This window comes from Pongo pygmaeus, chromosome 21, assembly GCF_028885625.2.
Source record: "Pongo pygmaeus isolate AG05252 chromosome 21, NHGRI_mPonPyg2-v2.0_pri, whole genome shotgun sequence".
In the NCBI taxonomy this organism is placed as follows: domain Eukaryota; kingdom Metazoa; phylum Chordata; class Mammalia; order Primates; family Hominidae; genus Pongo; species Pongo pygmaeus.
In genome coordinates this window covers 49569739-49593797 of record NC_072394.2, presented here as the reverse complement: position 1 = coordinate 49593797, position 24059 = coordinate 49569739, and the positions used below count along the sequence as shown (strand labels likewise).

The 24059-nt window shown below is 44.4% G+C and overlaps 1 protein-coding gene across 6 annotated transcripts in view; it reads right to left on the bottom strand.

Annotated features, from left to right (window-relative positions):
* The window catches only part of EYA2 (EYA transcriptional coactivator and phosphatase 2), a 315378-nt gene that overhangs the window by 157865 nt on the left and 133454 nt on the right, over positions 1-24059 (bottom strand). For 4 of the 6 annotated variants that reach the window (XM_063658978.1, XM_063658975.1, XM_054467841.2 and 1 more), the window contains exon 5: positions 15688-15804. The exons of the other annotated variants lie outside the window; for them this stretch is intronic. In XM_063658978.1, coding sequence (XP_063515048.1) covers positions 15688-15804 — 117 coding nt within the window. The remainder of the gene's footprint in view (positions 1-15687; positions 15805-24059) is intronic. 6 annotated transcript variants of the gene reach the window in all.

The window sequence follows — 24059 nt, the reverse complement described above, 5'->3', positions numbered from 1 at the left end:
CAGGGCAGGGACTTGTACCTTGGATAGGACTCTGCGTTTTTTGTGTGTTTGTACTGGTTTTTAAAATTTGGTACATTTTTTTTCCTTTTTCTCATTCCACTCCCCTACCCCCACCCCTGCCCCTGCCAATGATCAGATGGCAGAGAGATTTCTTCTATGACCTTTTCAACAAATTTTGCAGGTGCAGACCTTGGTTGTGAGCCCAGTTCTCATTTCATGGAAACGTCAGAAATAAAAATGATAAACAAATGAAATAAGCAACAAGTGACACAAAAGCAATGACATTAAAGCCGTGCTCTGGGCCTTTGTTCCTTTGGGAGTAAAAGGATAAGTTGTGATAATTCTAGAATTTTCTGAATGGGGTCACTGAGATCTGGCAGGCATTGTCACAGGTACACTTGTGAATATTGGCTTCACTGTGTCTGACCTAGAGAAGGGGAGGGGAAGGGAGAGCCAGGGACAGGTCAGGCGCTGTCTCAGGAGAGAACTCCCTCCTGGCCTCCTTGCAGCCCCTGCCATCCCCCCATAGTCCACTCATCCCAGCAGTCAACTGGTCTTTCTGAGATGCAAACCAGATCACCTGCCCTGTTTTAGAACCCCATGGCTTCCCGGTGCCTCAGCACCTGCCACCTCATTCCCCACCCCTCTCCCCTTGGCTCCTCGGCCACTTGGCCTCCTATCTGCTGGCGACACTTGTGACTCATGGCTGGCTCTTCCAAATTTGCAAGTGCCAGCTCCACTGTCACTTCCTCAGAGAGCCTGGCATCCTTCCTGGTTTCTCTTTGTTACATCTCCCTGTTTATTCTCCTTGGAGCACTCATCACAGTTGACATCATCTTGTCATTTGCTCATTTCCTTACCCATTGTGTGTTGCAACTGAATTGTGGCCCCCAGATTCATATGTTGAAGCTGTAACCCCCAATGTGACTGTATTTGGAAACAGGGCCTCCAGGGAAGTAATGAAGATTAAATGAGGTCATAAGAGTTACAAGGTCATAACTGGTGTCCTTATAAGAAGCAGCAGCCTGGTGTGCACCTGTAGTCTCAGCTACTCAGGAGGCTGAGATGAGAGGATCGCTTGAGTCCAGGCATTCGAGGTTATAGTGACTATGATTGCACCACTGCACTCCAGCCTGGGCTATAGAGCAAGACCCCGTCTTTCAAAAAAAGAAGACACCGGAGATTTCTCTCTCTGTGAACCCAAAGAGGAGACGCCATGTGTTCACAGAGCGAGCATGTACAAGCAAGCCCTCACAAGGAAGAGAATCTGCTGGCACCTCCATCTGGGACTTCTAGCCCCCAGAGCTGTGAGAAAATAAAGTTCTGTTGTCTAGGCCACCCAGACCATGGTATTTTGTTGTGGCAGGTCAACTAGACTCATGCACCACCTGTATCCTCTCCCTGGGATATAAATTCCATGAAGGTGTGGCTTGACTGTCAGCCTGGGGCTGCATGGCCCATGCTTAGCATGCTGCCTGCAACAGAGCCTACGCTGGTGAATGTTTGCTGAGTGAATGACAGATGTTCATTCCTACACCACAGCCATCTCTCCCCATGCCTGAACCTGCCACTGTGTAAACCAGTGGTTGGGTGGCTGCAGTACCCCTAGGGGGTACCTGGAAATTCATGGGGACACTTTTATTGGAGGAACTAGTGGCATTTAGTGGGCAGGTGACAGAGGTGCAGACATTCTGCAATGTGTGGAGAGTCCAGCAAAAGGAAGACCATTCCCAGGTCACACCTGACTTTCAAATATCCAACCAAACATTCAGGCAGATAAGATCTGGTTTTAATAATATGACCCTAGAACACAGAGCTCGGCCAAATCCAACCCACCACCTGCTTTTGTAAATAACACTGTCTTGGAAGACAGCCTTGCCCATTCGTTGTCATATTGACTATGGCTGTTTTCAAGCTACAATGACAGAGTTACGAGTAATTGGGACAGAGACCTATGACCTTCAAAATCTAAAATATTTACTCTCTGGCTCTTTTACAGAAAGTTTGCTAACCTCTGTTCTAGCACATCAGTCCATTTTACATGCAGAATTTTTTTTCAGGGCTTTAACATACATAGAACTTTGTAAGAATGCTATTGTAATGTGTTCAATTGTAACTGTACTGTATTCAATAATTCTTAATTGAATATTTAACGATGTTCAATTATGTGTTGTAGAAAACAGAAAAAGAGATGGGGTGAATGAAACTCAGAAGAAGTGTTATAAAAACTTAGTGAGCAGGCAAGGAGCTTGGGTGATATGCGCAAAATGTAAAGATCTGTTATGTATAGAGAATAAGGAAGTTAGTAACCTTGTGGACAGAATGAATGGGAGGTATGAGGAAAAGGATGTAAGAGACAGCAGTGCTACTTATAGAGGAAGGGGTAAAAGGAGTAGGTAAGCCTTAAATATGAGGAAGGACCTGATCATGCTTCCCCTGCAGATACAGTTATGTCAACCCCAAATTGGCCACCCACTGATTACAACCATTATGGCATCATTCTGGTTCCACCTGTCTTCTGCCCTGAAAATATGGATAAAAGCCACGGCTGCCCATCAGAGTAACTGGCGAGCTACAGGGTGGCCAGGCAGAGTTGCCCCAGCATGTCTTCAATAAGCGCCTTCTATGGGCTGAGCCCTTGTTCAACTTCAACTTTTATTTTAGAAACGACGCCATCATTATTCTTCCAGCTGATGTGGCTGAGAGAGACCGGACACATCCATAACCTGTGGCCCTTCTGCCTTCTTGCACCCTGTCCTGAATATGTTAACCCCCATTTCTTCCCCTTCTGAGCTCAGAGTCCCCTGCCTTCACATCAGTTCTCTCCATGGTCATGACAGAGAACACAGTTAGCAAAATGGCAGCCTGTGGGCTGAATCCAATCTGTACCTGTGCTTTGGCTCGCACAGTAAGTTTTATTTTATTTTGTTTTAAAAATTTGTTGCTACCAATTTAAGTCTTTTTAACTGGAAAATTTCTTATAAAAGATTTCTGGCATTTTTTTTTAAATTTAAATTTTGAATAATCTATGGCATCCCAATAACCAGCTTTAATGGGGTGGGGCTACCCCGATATATAGGGCTAGGGCTCCTTAGTTTGTCACAGGCCCCATTCAGCCATCTTCACACACTGACCTTGTGGGCTGGCTCCTGAGGCATCTGGGTCCGTGACCAGTGGCAGAGTGAAGAGCACAGGCTTGGAGCCAGACAGCTGCAGACTCCGCCTTGGCCCTGTGTCCTAGTGTTTTACAGGTGCAATTTTACATGTGTTGTGCCATCATCGGATTATTGTCCATCTCCCATCCCTGGTGTGAACTCCAGGGGGGCAGGGACTGTATTTGTCTTGCTCTCCTCTGCTTTCTCAGCACCTGGCACAGTGCCTGGCACAGAGGAGATGCTCCCTTAATATCTGCTGGGATGACGGCTGTACGAAGGCACCAGCTTCTGTCACTCACCAGCTCCTGATGCCACTCGTAGACCTGCTTTGCTTTGAAAATCCGTCTGATAGTGGGGGCAAGAAGAGAAGAAGGTGAAGCATCTTCAAAAGAGAAACAAACAAAACGCTCAGGATATCAGCTTTTCCATCTCTGCTTTTGCATGTCTAGGAAAAACCTACTGTCTTCGCGTAGGCTGCTGTCACAGAATGCTGTCACCAGCGTGGCTTAAACAGCAGACATTTATTTCTCATAGTTCTGGAGTCCAAGAAGTCCAAGATCAATGTGCCAGCTGGTTGGATTCCTGGTGAAGGTCTTCTTCCTGACTTGCAGATGGTCACCTTCTCGCTGTGTCCTTGCATGGCCTGTCCTCAGTATGTGCATTCAGGGAGAGACAAGGAGGTCGAGCTCTCTCTCTCTCTTTCTTCTTATAAGAACAGCAATCCCATTCTGAAGACCCCACCCTCATGACCTCATCTAACCCTAACACCTCCCAAAGACCTCATCACCAAAACCCATCACATTGGAGGTAACGGCTTCAACATATGAATTTTAGGGGAGGGAAACAATTCAGTCCATAACACAACTTAAGTGTTAGCTTTGAAACATCGCTTAGACCTGTGTTGCCCAATAGAGTAGGTGCATTTACAATTAATTAAAATTAAACAAAATTAAAAATTCAATTCCTCAGTTGCACTAACCACATTTCAGTGCGCAGTAGCCACCTGTGACTAGGGGCTATCACGTTGCACAGCCACTCAGAGGATTTCCATCATCACAGAAGGGTCTATTGGACAGCACTGCCTTAGCAAATTGCTGTTAAACTAAACTCCCTCCTGATCCCAAACTCATTCTCAATCTCTCCGGCTGTTTCCACCTGTTACTCCAGTGGCTTTTGGAGATAGGGGTGACCAAATCTAACTTGTTATGTAACTAGAGGAAAGACCCTCCATTTAAACTCTATACGTTCTAAATTCAGAAGATTTTAACTCAAGCAAAAGGCAGCAAGCCTGCCAGCACACATGAAGGGGAGGGGAGGGTGACCCCCAGGCTGGAGGTGTTGCACAGGGCGAGAATGCTGACATGCATGGGGAAACCTCACCCACTTCATTGTGTGTAGAAGAGTTGCTGATTCACATTAGGAAGCTCGGCCTCAGTCCAACAACCCATAGGATGCCAAGCCTGGCTCCTGTCTTGACTGATGCAGTGAGATCAGGAAGATTTAGACTGCTCAAAACTGGCTGGGCTGGGACAGCCTGAAAGTTGCCATCGCCGGGGAGAAATAGGGAAATGACTCCATTTCACCATGAGGTGGCCACTGGGCTCCACTCTCAACTATCGCCACACCTATCACTCAAGTTCTCTGGAACACACTTCACTGATGAAATAAGCCAGAGGTGGGGGAACCCAAAGGAGGTGATCTGTGTGGTTCCCCAAGTCACCACTTGGCTTGTGATTTGCTCCATCCAGTCATCTCGGGACCTGTGGTTCAGTTAAGAAAATATGGAGCAAGACTGCAAGATGTGGGCATGAAGCCAGCCTTATACGTGTTTGTGTGCTTCACAAGGTGTTTCAAAGAGAGTTTATATCAATTGTCCATATTGAAAAAGAATAAGGAGATTTCACATTAAATAGAGTTTTAGGGATCACTTTGAAAAATGGAAAGATGTGGTCTCCCTAGGATCCTTTCTAGAGGGGCAGCAACGGGCTGAAGCCAAGTAATGCCCCCCTAGCCCCAGCGTTGGTGGGGGGTTTAGTCTCTAGTTTGCTACAGTTCCCACCACTCCCTATAACTCTATACCTAGCTCATGTCTCTCGTAATTTTACATTACCGCTCAGCCCTGTACTATTTGAGTCTGAAATCCTGATTGAGAAGAACCACATCCTGGAGCAGGTTCAATCCATAGACTAGTAGAATCATTTTTGAAAAAGTAACATTTCTTTGTGATTTCAGATGTAAATATTTCTTTTCAGTTTGTTATTTTGTTTTCTTTTTTTGTTTGTTTGCTTGCTTTTTGTCATTTGTTTTGTTGTTTTGACTTCTGGTGTTCTTTGCCGTGCCAAAAAAGAAAAAAAAATTCTGTAGCTGAACCTGTCAGTCTTTTCATTTATGGATTTTGGATTTCTGAGTCCTGGTTAGAAAAGCCTTTTCCACTCCAAGGTTATAAAAAATTGTGCTTATTCTCGTTCTAGTATTTTTATGGTTTTATTTTTAACATTTAAACCGTCAATCCATTTGGATTTGTTTTCTGGTAGTAGGAATGGATACTTTTCTCCAGATGGCTAAGTAGCTATTCCAATGCCATTCATTCAATAGCTCATATTTTCCCACTGACTCAAGACATCACCTTCTCCACGTACTAAATGTGTGGGTGTCTCTCTGAGACCATTTGTTCTCCTCTATTGATCGGTGAGTGTATTCACACTAGAAGCGTGTTGCTTTGATTATTGAAGCTTTATGATATACTTAAATATTGGTATGCCTAGTACTTAATTGCTTTTCTTTTGCATACTTTTTAAAGTCAAATCTCCTGGTTCACAGGAAAGGAAATACAAATCAGTCAAGGGTCTGAAAAGATGCTCAACCTCACTTGTGGGACAAGACTTAGAAATTACTACTGCCCTGAGACACCATTTTTTCATGCATCAGATTGGCAAAAACTTCAACCATTAGATGACACTGGGTTGATGAGTTTTTGTGAAAACAGGTACTACTCCCAGACACTGCTGGGGGGAATGTAAATGGGTAGAATCCCTAAGGAGGGTAACTTGAAGATATCTACCAAATTTAAATATAGACTTGCCCCTTGACCCTAACTCCTACTTTTTGGAAATTTGCCCTTCAGATATACTTACAAAAAATAATATACATATAGGGGTTTTCATGACCATTTTGGAGGCAGTTGCAAAAGAGTAGAAACAGGCCAAATGGCCCCCAGTAAGGAACTGGCTCAATCATTTATAGCACATCATTCAATGCAATAATAGGCATCTATGAAAAAGAATGAAGAAGCTCTTTCTATATATTGACTTAGCAAGTTCTCTCCAAGGTATACAGCTAAATGAGGAAAACGAAGTGCAGAAGAGTGTGCATAGTATTTATCTGTGAAAGGAATATAGACAAGTGTTTCTGCCATCATGTGATAATGCTTTCTTGAAAGGCCATGAGTTATGCAAACCCATGCACTAAAATCAGAGAGCTTATGGGAAGAAGTAGGGTTAGAGCTGACTGCCCCACAGCAATGCCACTTTGTAACCAGAGCATTAACCAAAGCAGTGACAATCCTAGTAAAAATGATAGCACAGTGAAAAAATAAAAATGTAAATAATAAACTGAGAAGCAATACATTAAATAGAGATCTTTGCTTTTAAAAGGAAGTGAAAGTATCTTGATGGAAGTGATGAAGAGATGATGGAGGTGCTGAATTATGGAAACAAGGGCAAAATGCATAAAAATTGGCAGGAATTGCAAAATTAGTTCTCCCAAAATAGAACATGTAACCAAACTGAGGAAGAGGAAGAACACAGGGCATTCTGAGCAGAACTGTACTCATACCAGGCTTGCTGCATTTGCTTGTGTTTGGTATTTTACATTCAGCTGCTGTTAGCCTATGCTCTGGAAAAATTACAAATGAACCAATGCAGTGGAATTTTCACTCCTGGCCAAGACTGAGTAACAAGGTCTGGATTTACCCTCCCAGCTGAAACAGTTTGGAAACTAGGTTTCCAAGACGTTGGGCATCAGGCATGGACAGTGATCCTTGCAAGAGGAGAAACAGATGGTGAACTGTATGATTGCCCCAGGATAGAGTTTCCAGCAAGGGAAAACCCAGGTGGAGCCCCATGGTCTCTCTGAGCTGGGGAGATGGAGCTGCAAGTCAGTGGAGGCTAATGTGGCTGGAATCAGCAGAGCAGAACTCCCAGAAAAAGAAAGTTGCGCTGGGAGCGCTCTGGAGGTTTGCTCACAATTCCCCTTGAGTGGCCACCTGAGAACTGATGAGCACATGGGTGTAAAGAAATTACCCAGGGCTGAGAGAGAACCACTAGAAAAGATCAGAAGCAACAAGCTTCAGAGCTCATAATGGAGCTGGGAATAGTTCCTGTTCCCACCTGCCAGAATTGCAGAACCTCACAATTCATGGGGCATTGGGTAGAATACTCAGAAGGGTTTGCCTCAGTAGTGGAAAAAATTTCTCCTGGACTAAACGCTGCTCTGATCCCAATTGGCAAGGCTGAAAGCAAGACTCAAAAGAAAGCAAGACTCAACAGTTTCTAAGTAACCTAACTGCATCCCAGAACAAAGCTCAAAAGTATTTATAGGAATATAAAAATATCCAGCATCTGGCAAGGTAAAATTTATGTTTGGCATCCAATTGAAACTTATCAGGCATGTAGGGAAGCAGAAAAATATGATTTTTAACGCGGAGAAAAATCAATGAAAATGAACCCAGAAATGACAGGAATGACAGAATTAGACATGGACATTAAAACGTTTACTACAACTGGATTCTATCTGTTCAAGAAGCCAGAAGAAAGACTGGACATGTTAAGTAGAGACATGGAAGTTATCAAAAAAAGACCCAGGCTGGGCATGGTGGCTCATGCCTGTACCAGCACTTTGGGAGGCTGAGGTGGACAGACTGCCTGAGCTCAGGAGCTTGAGACCAGCCTGGCCAACGTGGCAAAACCCCATCTCCACTTAAAATACAAAAATTAGCCAGGAGTGGTGGTGAGCACCTGTAATCCCAGCTACTCGGGTGGCTGAGGCATGAGAATCGCTTGAAACCTGGAGGCAGAGGTTGCAATGAGCCGAGATTACGCCACTGCACTCCAGCCTGGGTGACAGAGCGAGGCTCTATCTTCAAAACAAACAAACAAACAAACAAAAAACAAACAAAAAATACCCAAAATCAAACTTCTGGAGATGAAAATGATGTATGGGATGAAAAATGACATGGATGTAATTAGCAGCAGATCAGATACTACAGAAGAAAAGATTTATGAACTTGGAGTGGGGAGATAGTGGTGGTGGAACATCAGAAAAAAATTTGAAGAACTATTGGCTGAAAAATTTCCAAATTTGATGGAAATGATAAATCCACAGATCTAAGAGTCTCAATGAACACAGAGCACAAGAATCATAAAGAAAACTACATCAAGGCACATAGCAACAACAGTGATAGAGAAACCCTTAGAAGCAAATGAAACAGTGCAACTTCTGAGTTACACTAACATAGTTTTCTTATTTATGAATCACGTCTGAACTAATTCTTGTAATAGTAACATACAAGATAATAGACTGCTTATATTTTACTTATGTTTGCAAAAAGACGTTCTGGATGGGTTCCCATGAAATTATTACAGTGGTTAATTGTTAGGGGTTTGGAAACGGGGTGGATGTAGCATGAGGGTAGAAGAAAGATTTCCACAGATGCCCGAACTAGGTAAATGCATAACCTGTTTAAAAAATTCATGTGTCTTTTTTTTTTTTAATTACAAAAGGAATATACTGGAGGGAGAGGAACTAGGGAGTGATGCTAATGGGCATGGGGTTTCTTTGTGGGGTGACAAAAATGCTGTGGAATTAGATAGTGGTGCTGGTTGCACAATTTTAGTGAACATACTAAAAACACTAAATTGAACACTTTAAAAAGGTGAAGTTTACCAGCCTACGCAACACAATGAAACCCTGTCTCTATAAAAAATAAACAAAATTAGCTGGGCATGGTGGCGGGCACCTGCTAGTCCCAGCTACTCGGGAGGCTGAGGTGGGAGAATCGCTTGAGCCCAGGAGGCAAAGGTTGCAGTGAGCTGACATCGCACCACTGCACTCCAGCCTGGGCGACAGAGAGAGACCCTGCCTCAAAAAAAAAAAAAAAAAAAAAAAAGGGTGAAGTTTAGGGATGTGAGTTATATCTCAGTTAAAAACTAAGGCTGAGCACAGTGGCTCATGCCTGTAATCTCAGCACTTTGGGGGGCTGAAGTGGGCAGATCACTTGAGGTAAGGAGTTCGAGACCAGCCCGACCAACATGGCGAAACCCCATCTCTACTAAAAATACAAAAATTAGCCAGGTGTGGTGGCAGGCGCCTGTAATCCCAGCTACTTGGGAGACTGAGGCTGGAGAATTGCTTGAATCCAGGAGGCGGAGGTTGCAGTTAGCCGAGATCACGCCATTGTACTCCAGCCTGGACGACAAAGTGAGACTCCATCTCAACAAGAAACAATTTAATTAAAACACAGGAAAAAGAAATACATACGTGTTCATTGTTTAAAACAATAGAAATTCAAAGAACATTCATAAAGGAAGGTTCCTAAAAGATCATGACATCCAGGGCTTCTCAGCGAACACAGAACGAGTTTGGACGGAGGGGCCCTCATCCCACCTGCCTGGGAAAACTGCCTCCTGAATTCTATTCCTGGAGAAGTACAAGGCACAACAGCCTGCAAAGGCTCTGAAAAGTCCTGTAGCAAAGATGTCTATTTTAACTTTGTGGCATGCACTATTTACTAAACGTATTTGGTATGTACGACCATGACCCGCCCCAGCCCCTTTATTTTTTCCTGGAACGCTTGTTAGCACTAGAACTGTGGAATACAGATCATGAAAGCTTTGTGACTTGTCTAAGGTCACACAGTTTACTGGTGGTAGATTTCATGAATCTGACATAGAGACTTCCTAAATCCAACACAATCCAGCCTCGGAGGTCTCGAGCTGAGATCACTGAGTTACAAGTGCTTTTACTGAACTTTTAATTTCCTACACATCCTTGAATTGCACGTTTCCATGTTGCTCCTGAGTGGCTGCTGGAGGGGTTCTAAGCTTCAGTCTTCATGTTCCCTGGCCCTTCATAAATGCAAAGAGTTTCCATTGGATAGGGCTCCCACTGTTTTCTTGCCTTTTTTTTTTTTTTTTGAGATGGAGTCTCGCTTTGTTGCCCAGACTGGAGTGCAGTGGCGTGATCTCGGCTCACTGCAACCTCCGCCACCCGGGTTCAAGCGATTCTCCTGCCTTACCCTCCCAAGTAGCTGGAATTGCAGGCGTGTGCCACCACACCCGGCTAATTTTTGTATTTTAAGTAGAGATGGGGTTTTGCCATGTTGGCCAGGCTGGTCTTGAACTCCTGAGCTCAGATGATCCGCCCGCCTCAGCCTCCCAAAAGGCTGGGATTATAGGCGTGAGCTACTGCACTTGGCCTGTTTTTAAGTCTCCCTACAATACAGAGTTCACTGGAAGGGGAGTTTATGTGGATGCAGACAGTCCCACAGTCTCAAATTAGTATTCCTCTTTTCTCTTACCCTGACCACTTACTAAAATTGAGAGTTCAGAAATAGAAGTGAACTTGGAAAGAACATGGCCCATCAAACCTGAAGTGAGGCTAGCAATATCAATCATAATAACGATAATTAACGTTTAGAGAGTGTTAGTTTGTGCCAGGTGCTGCTCTAAACACTTCACATACGTTAACTCATTTAGTCATCATAGCACCCCACAAGTAAGGTACTCTTAGTGTCCCCATTTCATAGGGAAGGAAACTGGAGTACTGAGAAGTAACTGAGCTCAAGGTCACAGGGCTGGTTTGCAGCCGTATTTGGATGTTAACTCAACCTGACTTCAGAGTCCCTGCTTTTAGTTGTTTTTAACCACCATGCTAAGGAAGGAATAACAGAGATAATAAAAAGAAAATCCGGCCTTTATGGATCTCATCTGAGGTGCCCATGAATCATGTTATTTAGTCTCCCAAAGCCTCATGTTGTCACCTCTCTATGATACCAGTTTCACGGGTGAGGAAACTGAGGCACAGAGAAGTCCATGTGCTTCCCCAACTCATGCCACTGTGTGTGGGGTATCGCCAGGACTGACCACAGGCCAGGTCCAGAACTCTTAACTCCTCTGTGGCACCAGAAACTTCTTATAACACACTCTGGAGATTTTTTTCCCCCTCTTTTTAATCTTTGTGGTTATTTCTGTGAATAGCAGTGTTTTATCAGAAGAAGCCAAAGAGAAAAAAAATCAAACCTATAAGAAATACACTTCAGCTATAAAAACCCCAGGGTGAACTTAAAATAAAGAAAATAAACAACTCTGCAAAGGCTGAACAAGAGCTGTGAACTTTTTTCTTTTCCACGTATTGTATATTCCATGGAGGGGCAGTGTTATCCAAACAGATACAGATCTCAAACCAGGGCCTTATGGGGTGATGGCTGTGCTAAAGTTGTTGGATGTTTATGAGATTAGCTAGAAGACCTAGTGGGAAGCATCCTGGCTTGTCTAAAGCTTGCTCTGTGATCTTCCGTAAGACGCTCTGTTGCAGTGCCTCAGTTTACTCATCTATAAAATGATGAGGTGAGTCCCATGAGCATCTTTTTTTGCGTCTATAAAATTATATATTTTTTCTTTTTTTGGAACAGGGTCATGCTCTATTGCCCAGGCTGGAGTGCACTGGGGTGATCATAGCTCACTGCAACCTTGAACTCCTGGGCTAAAGCAATCCTTCCACCTCAGCTTCCTGAGTAGCTGGAACTACAGGTGCACACCACCATACCCAGCATTTTTTTTTTTTTTTTTTTTAAACACAGGGTCTTGCTCTATTGCTCAGGCTGGAGTGCAGTGGCATGATCACAGCTTACTGCAGCCTTGACCTCCCAGGCTGAAAACTGATCCTCCTACCTCAGTATACTGAATAGCTAGGACTACAGGCACGCATCATCATGCCCAGATAATTTTTTTTTTTTTGTAGAGATGGGTTTCACCAGGTTTCCCAGGCTGATCTTGAACTCCTGGACTCAAGCAATAAATATACCTGCCTTGGTCTCCCAAAGTGCTGGGATTATGGGCCAAAATTATGGTTTTAATTCTTAGAAAGGAAAAAGACTCATGCTAGCCTCTCACCATGGGCCAATTTCACAAAATCAGCATTTTCAGGCCTAAAAGTTCATAAGCCTCAATCTTCTTTATTTTCTTCTTCCTCTGAGAAACTAAGCTCAACCAATGTCTTCCATTCTGAAATGCTCTCAGTAGTTCGAGAGTTTATTTCTCCTCTGGATCAACTCAAAAAAAAAAAAAAAAAGTTAATAGGAAGCACATGGGCATGGTGTGTGAGCGTTCTGTGTTTGCGTTTGAAAAAAATACTTAAGGAGGGATATGTCAGCTTGCAAAATGCCTGGGCTGTTTCAAGAGCAGTTTATAGCCATTAGCATCAGACTGAAGGCAGTTAATTGGGACGAAGCCCAGCTGCTGCCGCTGCCCTTCTGTCATCTGGGCTGCGAGGAGGATAAGAAAATAACCTGGACGATTCCCATGGTAGGGCGAGAAGAGAGCTGGAGACGTTGGCTGGTGGGGATTGAGGTGGGGGGTGGGGCCCTAGGCTCACCCCTGAGAATCACCTTCTAGATGGATCTAAGAGAGCGTGAAGGGCAGGATGGCGTGAGGGTTATGTGCCTGGGCAACTGCCTGGCTCATTTCCCACTGCCATGGCCGTGTGACCTTGGGTAAGTGACTGAAACATTTTATGCCTCAGTTTCTCCACCTGTAAGATGAGGGCAGTGACAGTGCTCATGTCATGGGGCTATTGGGGAGATTAAGTGGCATGTTTATGTGCAGACATCAGGACAGTGCCTGGAGTCCTGAAGGAGTCCAGGAAATCTCATCATTTAGAGGAAGTGGCACCGGAGAAACTGGAGTCTGAATCCCAGCTCTGAACACTTATCGGCTCTGCGGTTTCGGGCAAGTCACTTGCCCTCTCTGAGCCTCACTTTCACCATCTATGAAAGCAGGGCTGATGGTGCCCACCTCACGCGGTTGCTGTAAGGACTAGAGAAGAAAGAACATTATTCTGCATATCCTGATCTGGGGAGGATAGGATAAGGCTCCTCTGGAGTCCTTGAACACTGTGAGCCTTTTCCTGCCTCGGGGCCTTTACTCTTGTGTTCCCGCTGCCTGTACGGCCCGGCCCGCCTCTGGCCCCTCCTGTGGCAGCCTCCTTTCCATCGGGAGGCCCCTGACCACCTGCTGAATGCCGATCACCACTCCTGGTCCATAACTGCTCACGGTCCAGCATGCCACCATGTTTTTGTCTGTCACAGGCTTTATCACAATCTATAATTATCTATCTATTTCTCAATTGATTACTGTCCATCTTTCTCCATGAGGAGACTGTCTTTGTGGGCTGCTATGCCCTCAGTACCTAGAAGGGTGCCAGGTGTCAAGCTGGTGCTCAACATACGAAATGAATGAATGAATGAATGAATGGGGGCCTCTCCTACATAACTTAGATCACTTACTGTGTGACTGAGGGGGTGTCAAAATGGGATATGGGGACCGGGTTTCCATTTCAACCTCTGTGGCCTCAGAAGCCCTGAGGCAGTAAGTCTTGTTTCTATTTAAAGAGCTGGAAAGAAACTGGCTTGAGATGGACTCAAATGCAAGTTCAAGTTCAGTACCTTCACACACCTCCTATTAACAGGGCCGGTGCCATCATTCACTCCCCACTTGGAGAGATGGGTCTCAGCAGTTTACTCCCTTCAGTGGGCCTCAGAAAGGCCCCGACTGGGGACACAGACGTGACAGCAGAAGCAGAGGAGGCAGGAAAGTGCCAGGGTTACAGCGACGGGCTTTGCAGTGAGGCTGGGGGTTGGGATTCCACCAGGCCCCCAAGAGATCTGACACAGTCCCTTTGCCATTACGCTTATAATAAAATCTAAAATCCTTGCCCTGGTGTTGGACAAATCAGTCATTCCTTCTATGCCTCAGTTTCCTCTTCTGTGAAATGGGAATAATACAGTACCATTGCTTGAGAGCGTCATGAAGGTTGTATGAGCGAACCCACAGAGCATCACCTGGCACCTAGCATGTTTGGTCAAGGCTAGCTCATGGCATCCCTGACAATCTTGGACACAGACCTTACCAGGAAGCTATTCTCAGGGCTGGGCATGAATGCTTATCATCTGCTTTCCCTACACACATATCTAAGATTATTTGTTCTCCTTTCACAATTTTTTTTTTCCTGAAATGCTGCCCTTGACAATCATTTTTATTACTTCCTTAATAAAAAATTAAAATAATAAAGATGAAGTGATAGTACTTCCAAGTAGTTTCTTTAAAAAAAAAAAGTACTATCAAAGCTGGGTGCAGCAGCGCACAGCTGTGGTCCTAGATACTCAGGAGGCTGAGGTGGCAGAATCACTTGAGCCCAGTCTGAGCAACATAGCAAGACTCCGTCTCAAAAAAAAGTACAATCACTCATCAGCCTACCATCTTATCGTTTTACTCTTTCAGACCCTTGATGGTAATTTTTAGCAGCTTATACAAAGGGAAACAGCAGAATGGGGATCCCCATAATTACATCCACCAGCCCCCTGCTCCATGCATCAACTCTAGCAGGCTCCCAAGGGGGCATCAGAACAGAGAAAGGCTCTTGGATGGTAAAAGAGTGGAGACGAGCATGGGAGAACCCAGTAAGCCAGTTCCTTATGGCATGTGGGTGGAGGGTTACACAATGGAGTTCTTTCTTCCTTAAGGCCACCCTCTAGGGCTGCAGAGCCTTGATCCTCCTGCCTGGAATAACAGCTTCTTCACCTGACTGTCCAATATTTCCACTACCCGACATTTCCGAGTCTCTACAATAGACTTGCCTGTCCCATCACACTTACAATACAAGCAAACTCCTTCCCATATCCCTCAAGGCCATGTGTGATTGTGCCTGGCTCTTTCTCCAAGATTCTTTCCTCCCACATGCCTTCTGACTTTGCTCCAGTCTCACTGGTCTCAGCTCTGTGCCTCAAATACATCCAGACATTTCCCTGCATGCAGAGTTTGCACAGGCTGTTCCCTCTGCCTGGAATGCTATTCTTCAAGATGTCTAATGTGGCTGCTCTGCCTCACCCTTTGGGTTTCTGCCCAATGTCATCTCTTCGAAGAGCCTTCCCTGGTGATTTGATCTAAAGTCACAAATCTCACCTTTCCTGACCTCCCAAGTGCTCATCACTCTTTATGCAAAGACCAGGTTTATTTGCCTTATTACATTCAACCCCTTCCCAAATCATCTGGCTTATTTGCCAACTTTATCGTTAGTCTCTCCCCACTGCCAGGTAACGACCATGAAGGCAGATCTCGTATCTATTTTCTCCACTCCTTGAGATAGAGCCTGGCACATAGTAGGTGCTCAAAAAATCTGCTGAATGAATGAATGAATGGACACCCAACTTAGGTGGTCCTTAGAGATGGGCAGGAAGGGGCCACAGCGCCACACTGACCGTGCATCTGGTAGGTGTATGGGCTCTGTCCAGTGGGTGGGGTGCTGAAGCTGGAGCCATAGCTGAGGAATCCACTCTGGCCAGGGGAATGGTTCAAGCTGTCTTCTGTCTTGATGCCTTTGAAGGAAGAGGGGGAAAAAAAAAGGACCAAGGACACATGATTAGGATGCATCCTTGTCACCCACAAAAGAGCCACTGGGTCAAGACAGTATGCAATTTTATCAGCTTCCAAGTGAGGAGTTGCAAACTGGTGGCTTGTCAGCCAAAGTGAGCCTATAGACATTTGACTTGGCCAGCATATTTTTAAGAAAAACTGAATTAATTGATTTTGTTAAAAGTCAGGACATTTCATACACAAAAAGCTGGACTTACGGCTTCTTTTTGAATGACAAGATGGTCTAGTAACACCATGTCTGCAACCCATGTGACCACAAGCTGCCCCTGTGGGCTCCCAATTCACGTGTTTCCCAGGTCATCATAGATTTCATTCCATCTGCAGGACTTTGAAGCTGGTTTTAAGGTGCTATTTTCTCATTGTAGTTGTGATTTGTTTTGGTACATCCTAGGACCCTATCAAAAGTGGAGAAGGGAAAGGCAGGCCACGAAGGTCTCATATTTTGTACATGCCACCAGCTTCATGCTACCTGCCAGCTTGGTAGGTACGAAGGTCTCATATTTTGTACATGCCGCCAGCTTCATGCTACCTGCCAGCTTGGTAGGTATGCAAGCCTGCAGCCCACTACTCCACTGAGTAGTGCCGTGTATGGCTTAAATGTCCATTAGGATTTTGGGCAAAGGTGTGAAATGAACCACCCTTCCTCTGCAAAGATGATGTCACTTAACTGTAAGACACTCTCCAATCTCACGGGGGGATCTGCTTATCCCAAGGCCACAGTTACAAATCTGCCTTCAGCTTCAGCAAAACTCGGCATGCTTACCTAAAGCATAGGTACTAATTCCATGAACAACTGGCTGAGAAAAGGACTGTGTTGAGGAGGAGAGGCTGACCATCATCAGCTCATTCACTTAATTTTTATTGAAAATGTAATGAATGCATTGTAGAAAATTCCAATAGTACAAAAGGCATAAAGCAAAGTTTCTCTTCCTACCCCTGACCTCAAATCCCAGCTCTTCTGCCTATAGGCAACCACGATTACCAGCTTTATGGAACACAATTCACTTCCAGACAGGTTCTGTGCATATACAAACTTATGTTTATAATATACATATGTAATGTATGTATCTATTCCATCTTTTAAAAAATAAACAGGAGTATTCTATAAATTCTGTTCTTCATTTTCTTCTTTTTCTTTTACTGCTTCACAATATGTGGTAATGATCATTCTTCATGAGCTTATAAAGTCCTTCCTTGTTCTGTATTGATGGCTGTGTGACATTCTAATGTGTGGTTTCCTCATCATTCAACCAGTTTCCTATTCATTAACTTTTGGGCGGTTTTGAGATTTTATGACTGTAATTTAAGCTGCAGCAAATACACACATAACACACACACATGCAACAAATGTGTATATATACACACATATATACATGCAGAAAATATATTTAATATATAGATGTACCTATATGCATATACATATGTATTTGCTGCAGCTTATAGTCATCACTCTACACATACACACACACACACACACATACACACACACACACATACACACACACACACATTTTGTGCACATGTGCAAGTCTATCTTTTAGGTAAATTCCCAGTAGTTGGAATCACCGAGTCCAGGGCAAGAGCATCTTAAATTTTCTTGGATGTTGCTCCCTAGATTGTAGGTGACATTCTCTCCAGTCACTGAGTGAGTCCTGCTTCTCCACAACCACATCAACTGTGTTATCAAACATTGCTTATCTCTGTCTATCTTATGGGTATAAAACAGTATCTCATTGCTGTTTAAAATTTCATTTCTTTCAAGAACATTTCTAGTTCTGTTGATGGTTTTTGTATTGAAATTTCCTCCTCCTTATCCTGTCAACCCCGTAAAATAAGAGAATGCTTAGTAAGGTAAAAACAGATAGATTCTGAGTCAGGAAATCTGGGCTGGAGTCCTAGATGGTTTGCTTCATTGATTGGTGACCTGGAAAGTTTCTCCTGCAACCCCAGGTTGGAGGCCTCCTTTCTTGTGAAATGATGGGTTGTTAGGAAATTAAAGTAAGAGGAAAGAATGAACATAGAAAGGCTCTGAATGAAGTAATTAAAGCACACATCTCTTTTATCCTCACATCAGTCCCACAAAACAGGCTATATATTACTTCCTTCATTTTAAAGATGTGGGAATTGAGATTGCCAATCCATTGGACTGGGGTCTTGCAATTGGCGGATAACTCTGAAGTCAAGGTTCCTTATCTTGATGCTTCTCAATAACAGGTGTGAAGGGGTTTTATGCCATCGATGGTGCCAGACTTTAGTAACAACAATGATGGCAGCAACAAGCAATATTTATACAGCACCTTCTTTCTGCTCAGTCCACTAGGAATTTAACGTTAATGTTGCATTGGGTACGGTCTGCCTCACTGTGCACCTAAAGTAAAACCTAAACTCTGCAGTGACCCCCAAGGCCCTATGTGGGCTCTGCCCACCCCTCTGACCTCACTGCCTTTCCTGGGCTCCTTCCCTCACTCTGCCCAAGCCATATGCTCAGACACTCTGTTTGTTTTAGAGACGGGATGGAAAGCCAGAATCGGAAATATCACTGCTTGTTCAGCCAGTTCCCTGATGATGAACTCCAGGTTGATTCCAGTTTTTACTATCACAATCCAAGATGAAATGTACATACTTCCTCAAGCAATGTCAGAGTGTTTGTCTTGGTTGGATACAAGACAAAAATTGCTGCCTCTAAGGGTACCGACATTGTCCATATTAAATATATGATACAGACAAACTGCAACCATGTCTTTGGACTCAAAGCCTTTGCATATGTTGCTTCCTCTGCCTGGAACCCACACCTCCCTCTCCTCTATCAGGTAAATGTTGTTTCCCTAGAAAGGTCTTCTATGACCTAAGTCAGCCCTGAGTAGCATGCAGTTCTCCTGCTTGGCACTCATCCCAGTTCACTGTTGAACCTCTGCTCTCTGTTTAGGCTGGAGGCTCCAGGAGGGCGGGGTTGGGTCCCTCTTGTACCCTGCAATCTCCCCATATGTGGCTCCCTGTCTTGCATATAGTAGGTGCTCAAAAATTGTCTGGTGAATGAACGACTATGAAAGAAAAGAAAATAAAGTTTTTCATCTCTTCTTTTGTTTGCTGAAGGGGTTGGATCATAAAATTCTAATCCATGAGAAAGAGAAGAGAATATGAAAATGGCAAAGGCACACGAGGGCCTTCGTCCCATAAGTCTGTTGTCCAGACTGTGGTCCAAGCATCAGTCACAAGTTCAGAATGAGAAAGTCAGACACTGAGAAGTAAACATCCCGAAACTTTTGGGGATCTAAGTTTTGGGGATCTGACATCTAAGGCCATTTCTCCAGACTTGTATTTATATGCTTTTAAAACATTTTAATTTGGCCCAGTACGGTGGCTCACGCCTGTAATCCCAGCACTTTGGGAGGCCGAGGTGGGTGGATCACTTGAGGTCAGGAGTTGGAGACCAGCCTGGCTAACATGACGAAACCCTGTCTCTACTAAAAATACAAAAATTAATTGGGTGTGGTGGTGTACACCTCTAATCCCAGCTACTCAGGAGGCTGAGGCACGAGAATTGCTTGAAACTAGAAGGTGGAGGTTGCAGTGAGCCGAGATCACGCCACTGCACTCCAGCCTGGGCTACAGAGTGAGACTTCATCTCAAATAAATAAATAAATAAATAAAAATTTTAATTTGATTTTTCTAGTAATTCATTTTATTTTACTAAAATATTAGTCCATAGTGGAATGGCAATTAAAAAGCAAAAACCCGAAAACTGGTCTTTTAAACCAGATAGAGAAACACTGCTCTAAGAGACTATGTTCAAAGGAAATCTGGTCACGGTTTGGCCCGGGGACAGACTGATCTCATGAGACCTGTTGCTCCCCAGGCAGCTCTGATAAGTATCTTCACAGCAAAGAGAAAGAGGCCTCCGAAAAGGTGCTCGTGAACTATCTGCAAGTTCCACTGGCTTCCGCTCATGGAAGCACCAAAGTGAGCATGTGGATTTCAGAGAGGGTGTCAACAACAGAGAGCCAATAAGCATTCATTCACTCATTCATAGCTATTAGCTCAGCACCTGCAACAGGTCAGGAGATACAGATCTTGATGCTGCAGATACTGTAGTGGTTGGAGCTTATATGCTAGTGGGAGGAGAATGACAGTAGAAAAACAAGTAAAAACACACAGTAGAGGAGAAGCATACAAAATACTTTTTGGGTAACACAAGAGACAACATGATTGGCTCCCAGACTCCCTGGCACACTCAGTGGCACACACTTTTCCCTGCCATCTTATGAACCTCACACTAACACAATTCTCCAAACATGATTAAATTTTTTGGACTCCATTTAGAGTCTTATGGTGCTAAAAAGAAGAATGAAGCAGGGAAGGAGGTAGCAAAGTTGGTTAAGGGGAGTTGGGATTTGAAATCTCAAACAGAGTGATCCGGAAAGGTCCCTTGGAGGAGGAGGAAGAGGTCCCTTGGAGGAGGAGGAAGAGGTCCCATGGAGGAAGAGACATTTGAACAAAGACCTGAAGGAAGCAAAGGAGCAAGACCTGTGGACACCCAAAGGAATACCTGTCCAGGCAGAGGGAAGGCATGTGCAAAGGTCCTGAGGCAGGAGTGTACTTGGTATGTTGGATGAACTAACAGCAAGGAGGCCAGTGAGGCTGGAGTGGGGTAAGGGTTGGGGAGAGGGTGAGTGATGAGGTGAGAAAGGTCATCAAGGTGGGGACAGGGCAAAGATACTGCAGTGGAAAACCTTTGGCTTTGATCCTGAGAGGGGCCCTGGAGGGATCTGAGCAGAGGAGAGACAGGAGATGGTTCAAGTTTAAAATATCAACAGCCCCTTGAGCAGGTGCTCAGTGATGTGAATTTGGATCAGCCCATGGCACATGGCACAGCCCGGAGTCCTCGTTTCCTGTCCTGGCTCTGTGGTATCACTGAGGCAGGTGCCCTCTGCTTTCCAAGCCTCAGTTTCCTCGTGACTACAATGAGGGTGTTGGACCAAATTAGTGCTTCCCCATTTTCAATGTTGTGCACCACTTGCTTGGTTTTCCCATATCCCAGCACCATCCATATAATGATTCATTTCATGTTATTTTTAAACATCAGGCCAGGCGTGGTGGCTCATGTCTGCAATCCCAGCACTTTGGGATGCCGAGGCAGGCAGATCATTTGAGGCCAGGAGTTCAAGATCAGCCTGGGAAACATGGTGAAACCATGTCTCTACTAAAAATACAAAAAATTAGCTGGGTGTGGTGGTGCACATATGTAATCCCAGCTATTCAGGAGGCTGAAGCAGGAGAATCACTTGAACGTGGGAGGCAGAGGTTGCAGTGAGCCGAGATCATGCCACTGCACTCCAGCCTGGGAGACAGAGCGAGACTACATCTCAAAAAAAAAAAAAAATCAACTCAATTTTAAAACTATTTGCTTGCCTTAAGTAATAATGACCAAGAAATCACAGGTTCCATATTTTATATATATATTATATATATATATTTGTACACATACACACACATATATATAGATATAAATGCATATTAAAATAAATATGTAACTACTTTTTTTTTTTGAGACAGGATTTCACTCTGTCACCCAGGCTGGAGTGCAGTGGCATGCTCACAGCTCACTGTAGCCTCGACCTCCCAGGCTCAAGTGATCCTCCCACCTCAGCCTCTCTAGTAGTTGGGAGCACGTGTGTGCCACTACGCCCAGTAGTTCTCGAGACTCAGCACCCAGAGGCTTTGAAGCTTCTATCTTCAGCCTCCTGGAACCTGGGCCCACCATGCCTGAAGAAACCCAGGAGGAAGGGCCACATGAGAGAGAGGCCCCACCGTGCCATCTAGGCAGCTCCAGCCCACCTGCTGGCTGAGCACAGCAGCATGAGAGGGACTGTGGGAGACCAGCAGCAGGCCCACCCGGCCAGCCCACAGAAATAATACGTCAGTGTTGTTTTAAGCCACTAAGTTCTGGAGTGGCTTTTTACAAAGCCAGAGACAACAAAAATTCTTTGCCATTATCCAGGATAGTGAAGAATGCATATACCCCATGACCCAGAAATTCCTCTCATAGGTTTCCACCCCTGAGAAATACATAAAGATGCTGACTGCAGCATCCTATGTAATGAAAAATGAACAAAACCCTAAAAGACTGTCTAAAGAATGGGTAAGTAAATTATGGTGCCATCAAGTAGTGGAATATTATACAGTAGTGAAAATGAATGAAGTACAGCTACTTGTATGAATATGGATACATTTTACAGACATAATGTTGGGTGGAAAAAGCAAGTTGCAAAAGAATGTGTACTAAAAGATGCAATGTAGGTAAAGTTTTGAAACATGCTTAAAATACTCTACATTAAAGGTCAGCAAACTCCAGCCCATAGGCCAAATGTGATCTGCTGTTCATTTTTGTAAATAAAGTTTTTTGAGACATAGACAGCCCATTCGTTTATGCTTTGTCTATGGCTGCTTTCATGCTACAATGGCAGAGTTGAGTGACTGAGATAGAGACTGTGTGGTCTGCTAAGACAAAAATATTTACTATGTGGCTCTTTATAGAAAAAGTTTGTTGATCTCTTCTACATAAAAAAATGCAGGGGAATGATAAACATGAAATTTGGGGGCACAGGAATCTTTAAGAGGAAAGGAAGGCCACCTCCTTTTATTTTTTAAATTGAATGGTCAGTTCATAGGTGTCGTAGTATTACTCTATTATGTATGTCTTTAATATTGCATAATAAATTGAGAAAAAAATACTCAATACTCTAACTGTCCTTGTCTCTAGTTTGCTCAATTGTGTTATTTCCTGCAGCTATTTAAACAAAGTAAATAGCACTATTTGCCAAGGAGCAACGAAAAAAGTTTCCTGACAAGATTCAACAAGGTTTGTCCAGACGATGAGCAAACACGGCTTGCTCAGGCACAGGCAGATGTAAAGGGAAACGGCTTTTCATCCACCTGTTATTGTTCAGTGACATGGACATTCTGTGTGTGTATGTGTGTGTGTGTGCACGCACGCGTGTGTGTGTGTGGCAGCCTGGTTTCTACTGGGACAGGTGACATTTATTGAGCATTTCTCTTGGGGTGGGCCCTGGTGAGGAAGCCCTTCATCTAGATCAGAGTCATGGACCAAATCTGGTCCACTGCCTGTTTGTGTAAATAAAGTTTTATTGGAACACAGACACACCCATTCGTTTACATTCGGTCTGGCTACTTTCACGCCACAATGGCAGAGCTGAGTAGTTGTGATAAACACCTTATGGATCACAAAGTAGAAAATATTTACCACCTGCGCCTTTGCAGAAGAAGATAGCCAACCCCTGGTGTAGACGATCTCATTGAATCCTCCCAGCAATCATGAGAGGGGTAGACTTAGTATTACTCCCATTGTATGAATGTGAAAACAGACGTTTAGGGAGGGGAGGCTGCTCCCTCGGGGTCTTGCAGCCTGCAACAGGCAAGGGTGGGATGTGAATCCAGGCAGCAGAATTCCAGGACATGTGCTCTTATCATCTACACTGTATCATCCAGGAACAGATGCTCCAAAAGTAACTGAGACAGTAAAATAACTTTGCACCAAACTGATTTCCATCTGACGCCATGTTTTGTCTGGGAACAGGGCTAGTTTTCTCTTTTATGTGAAAAAGAATATGGCTTCATTTTTCTTGGCTGTCAGCCAAGCGGGGTAACTTATGTGTGATTGTATTCTAAGCCTTCTAGCACAGCAGGGGAAAAAAGTTAGAAAAGATGCCCACACCTGTTGGCCAAGGTCTGTCACAGGTAATCCCCCGGGATTTACAGAATGCACAGCCAGGCGTCGGAGCCCCGTGGGTGAGGGCTCGGGGTCCACAGCCAGGCTGCCTGGGCTTAATTCCACCTCTGCCACCAACCAGCTGGGTGACCTTGGGTAAGTTATTTAACCTCTCTGAGTCTCTGTTTCTTTATCGCTCAACGGAGGATAATGAGATGACCTTCCTCGTAGGGTTGAGGTGGGGATTAAAGGAATTAGTGGAAATAAACCAATGTGAGTGACAGGAAGTCAACGATGGTGACTATTACTAAGCCTGGCCTGATGCCTCGACAGGACCTGTCAATTCTGCCTCTAGAGTTGCTCTTGATTCTGTCTACACGTGTCTGTCCGCTGCCATGGCCTCGCCTCAGGCCTCCAACATTTCCTGCTCCAGGCTTCATCTGTCTCCCAACGGGCCTTCCTGCTTCTCCT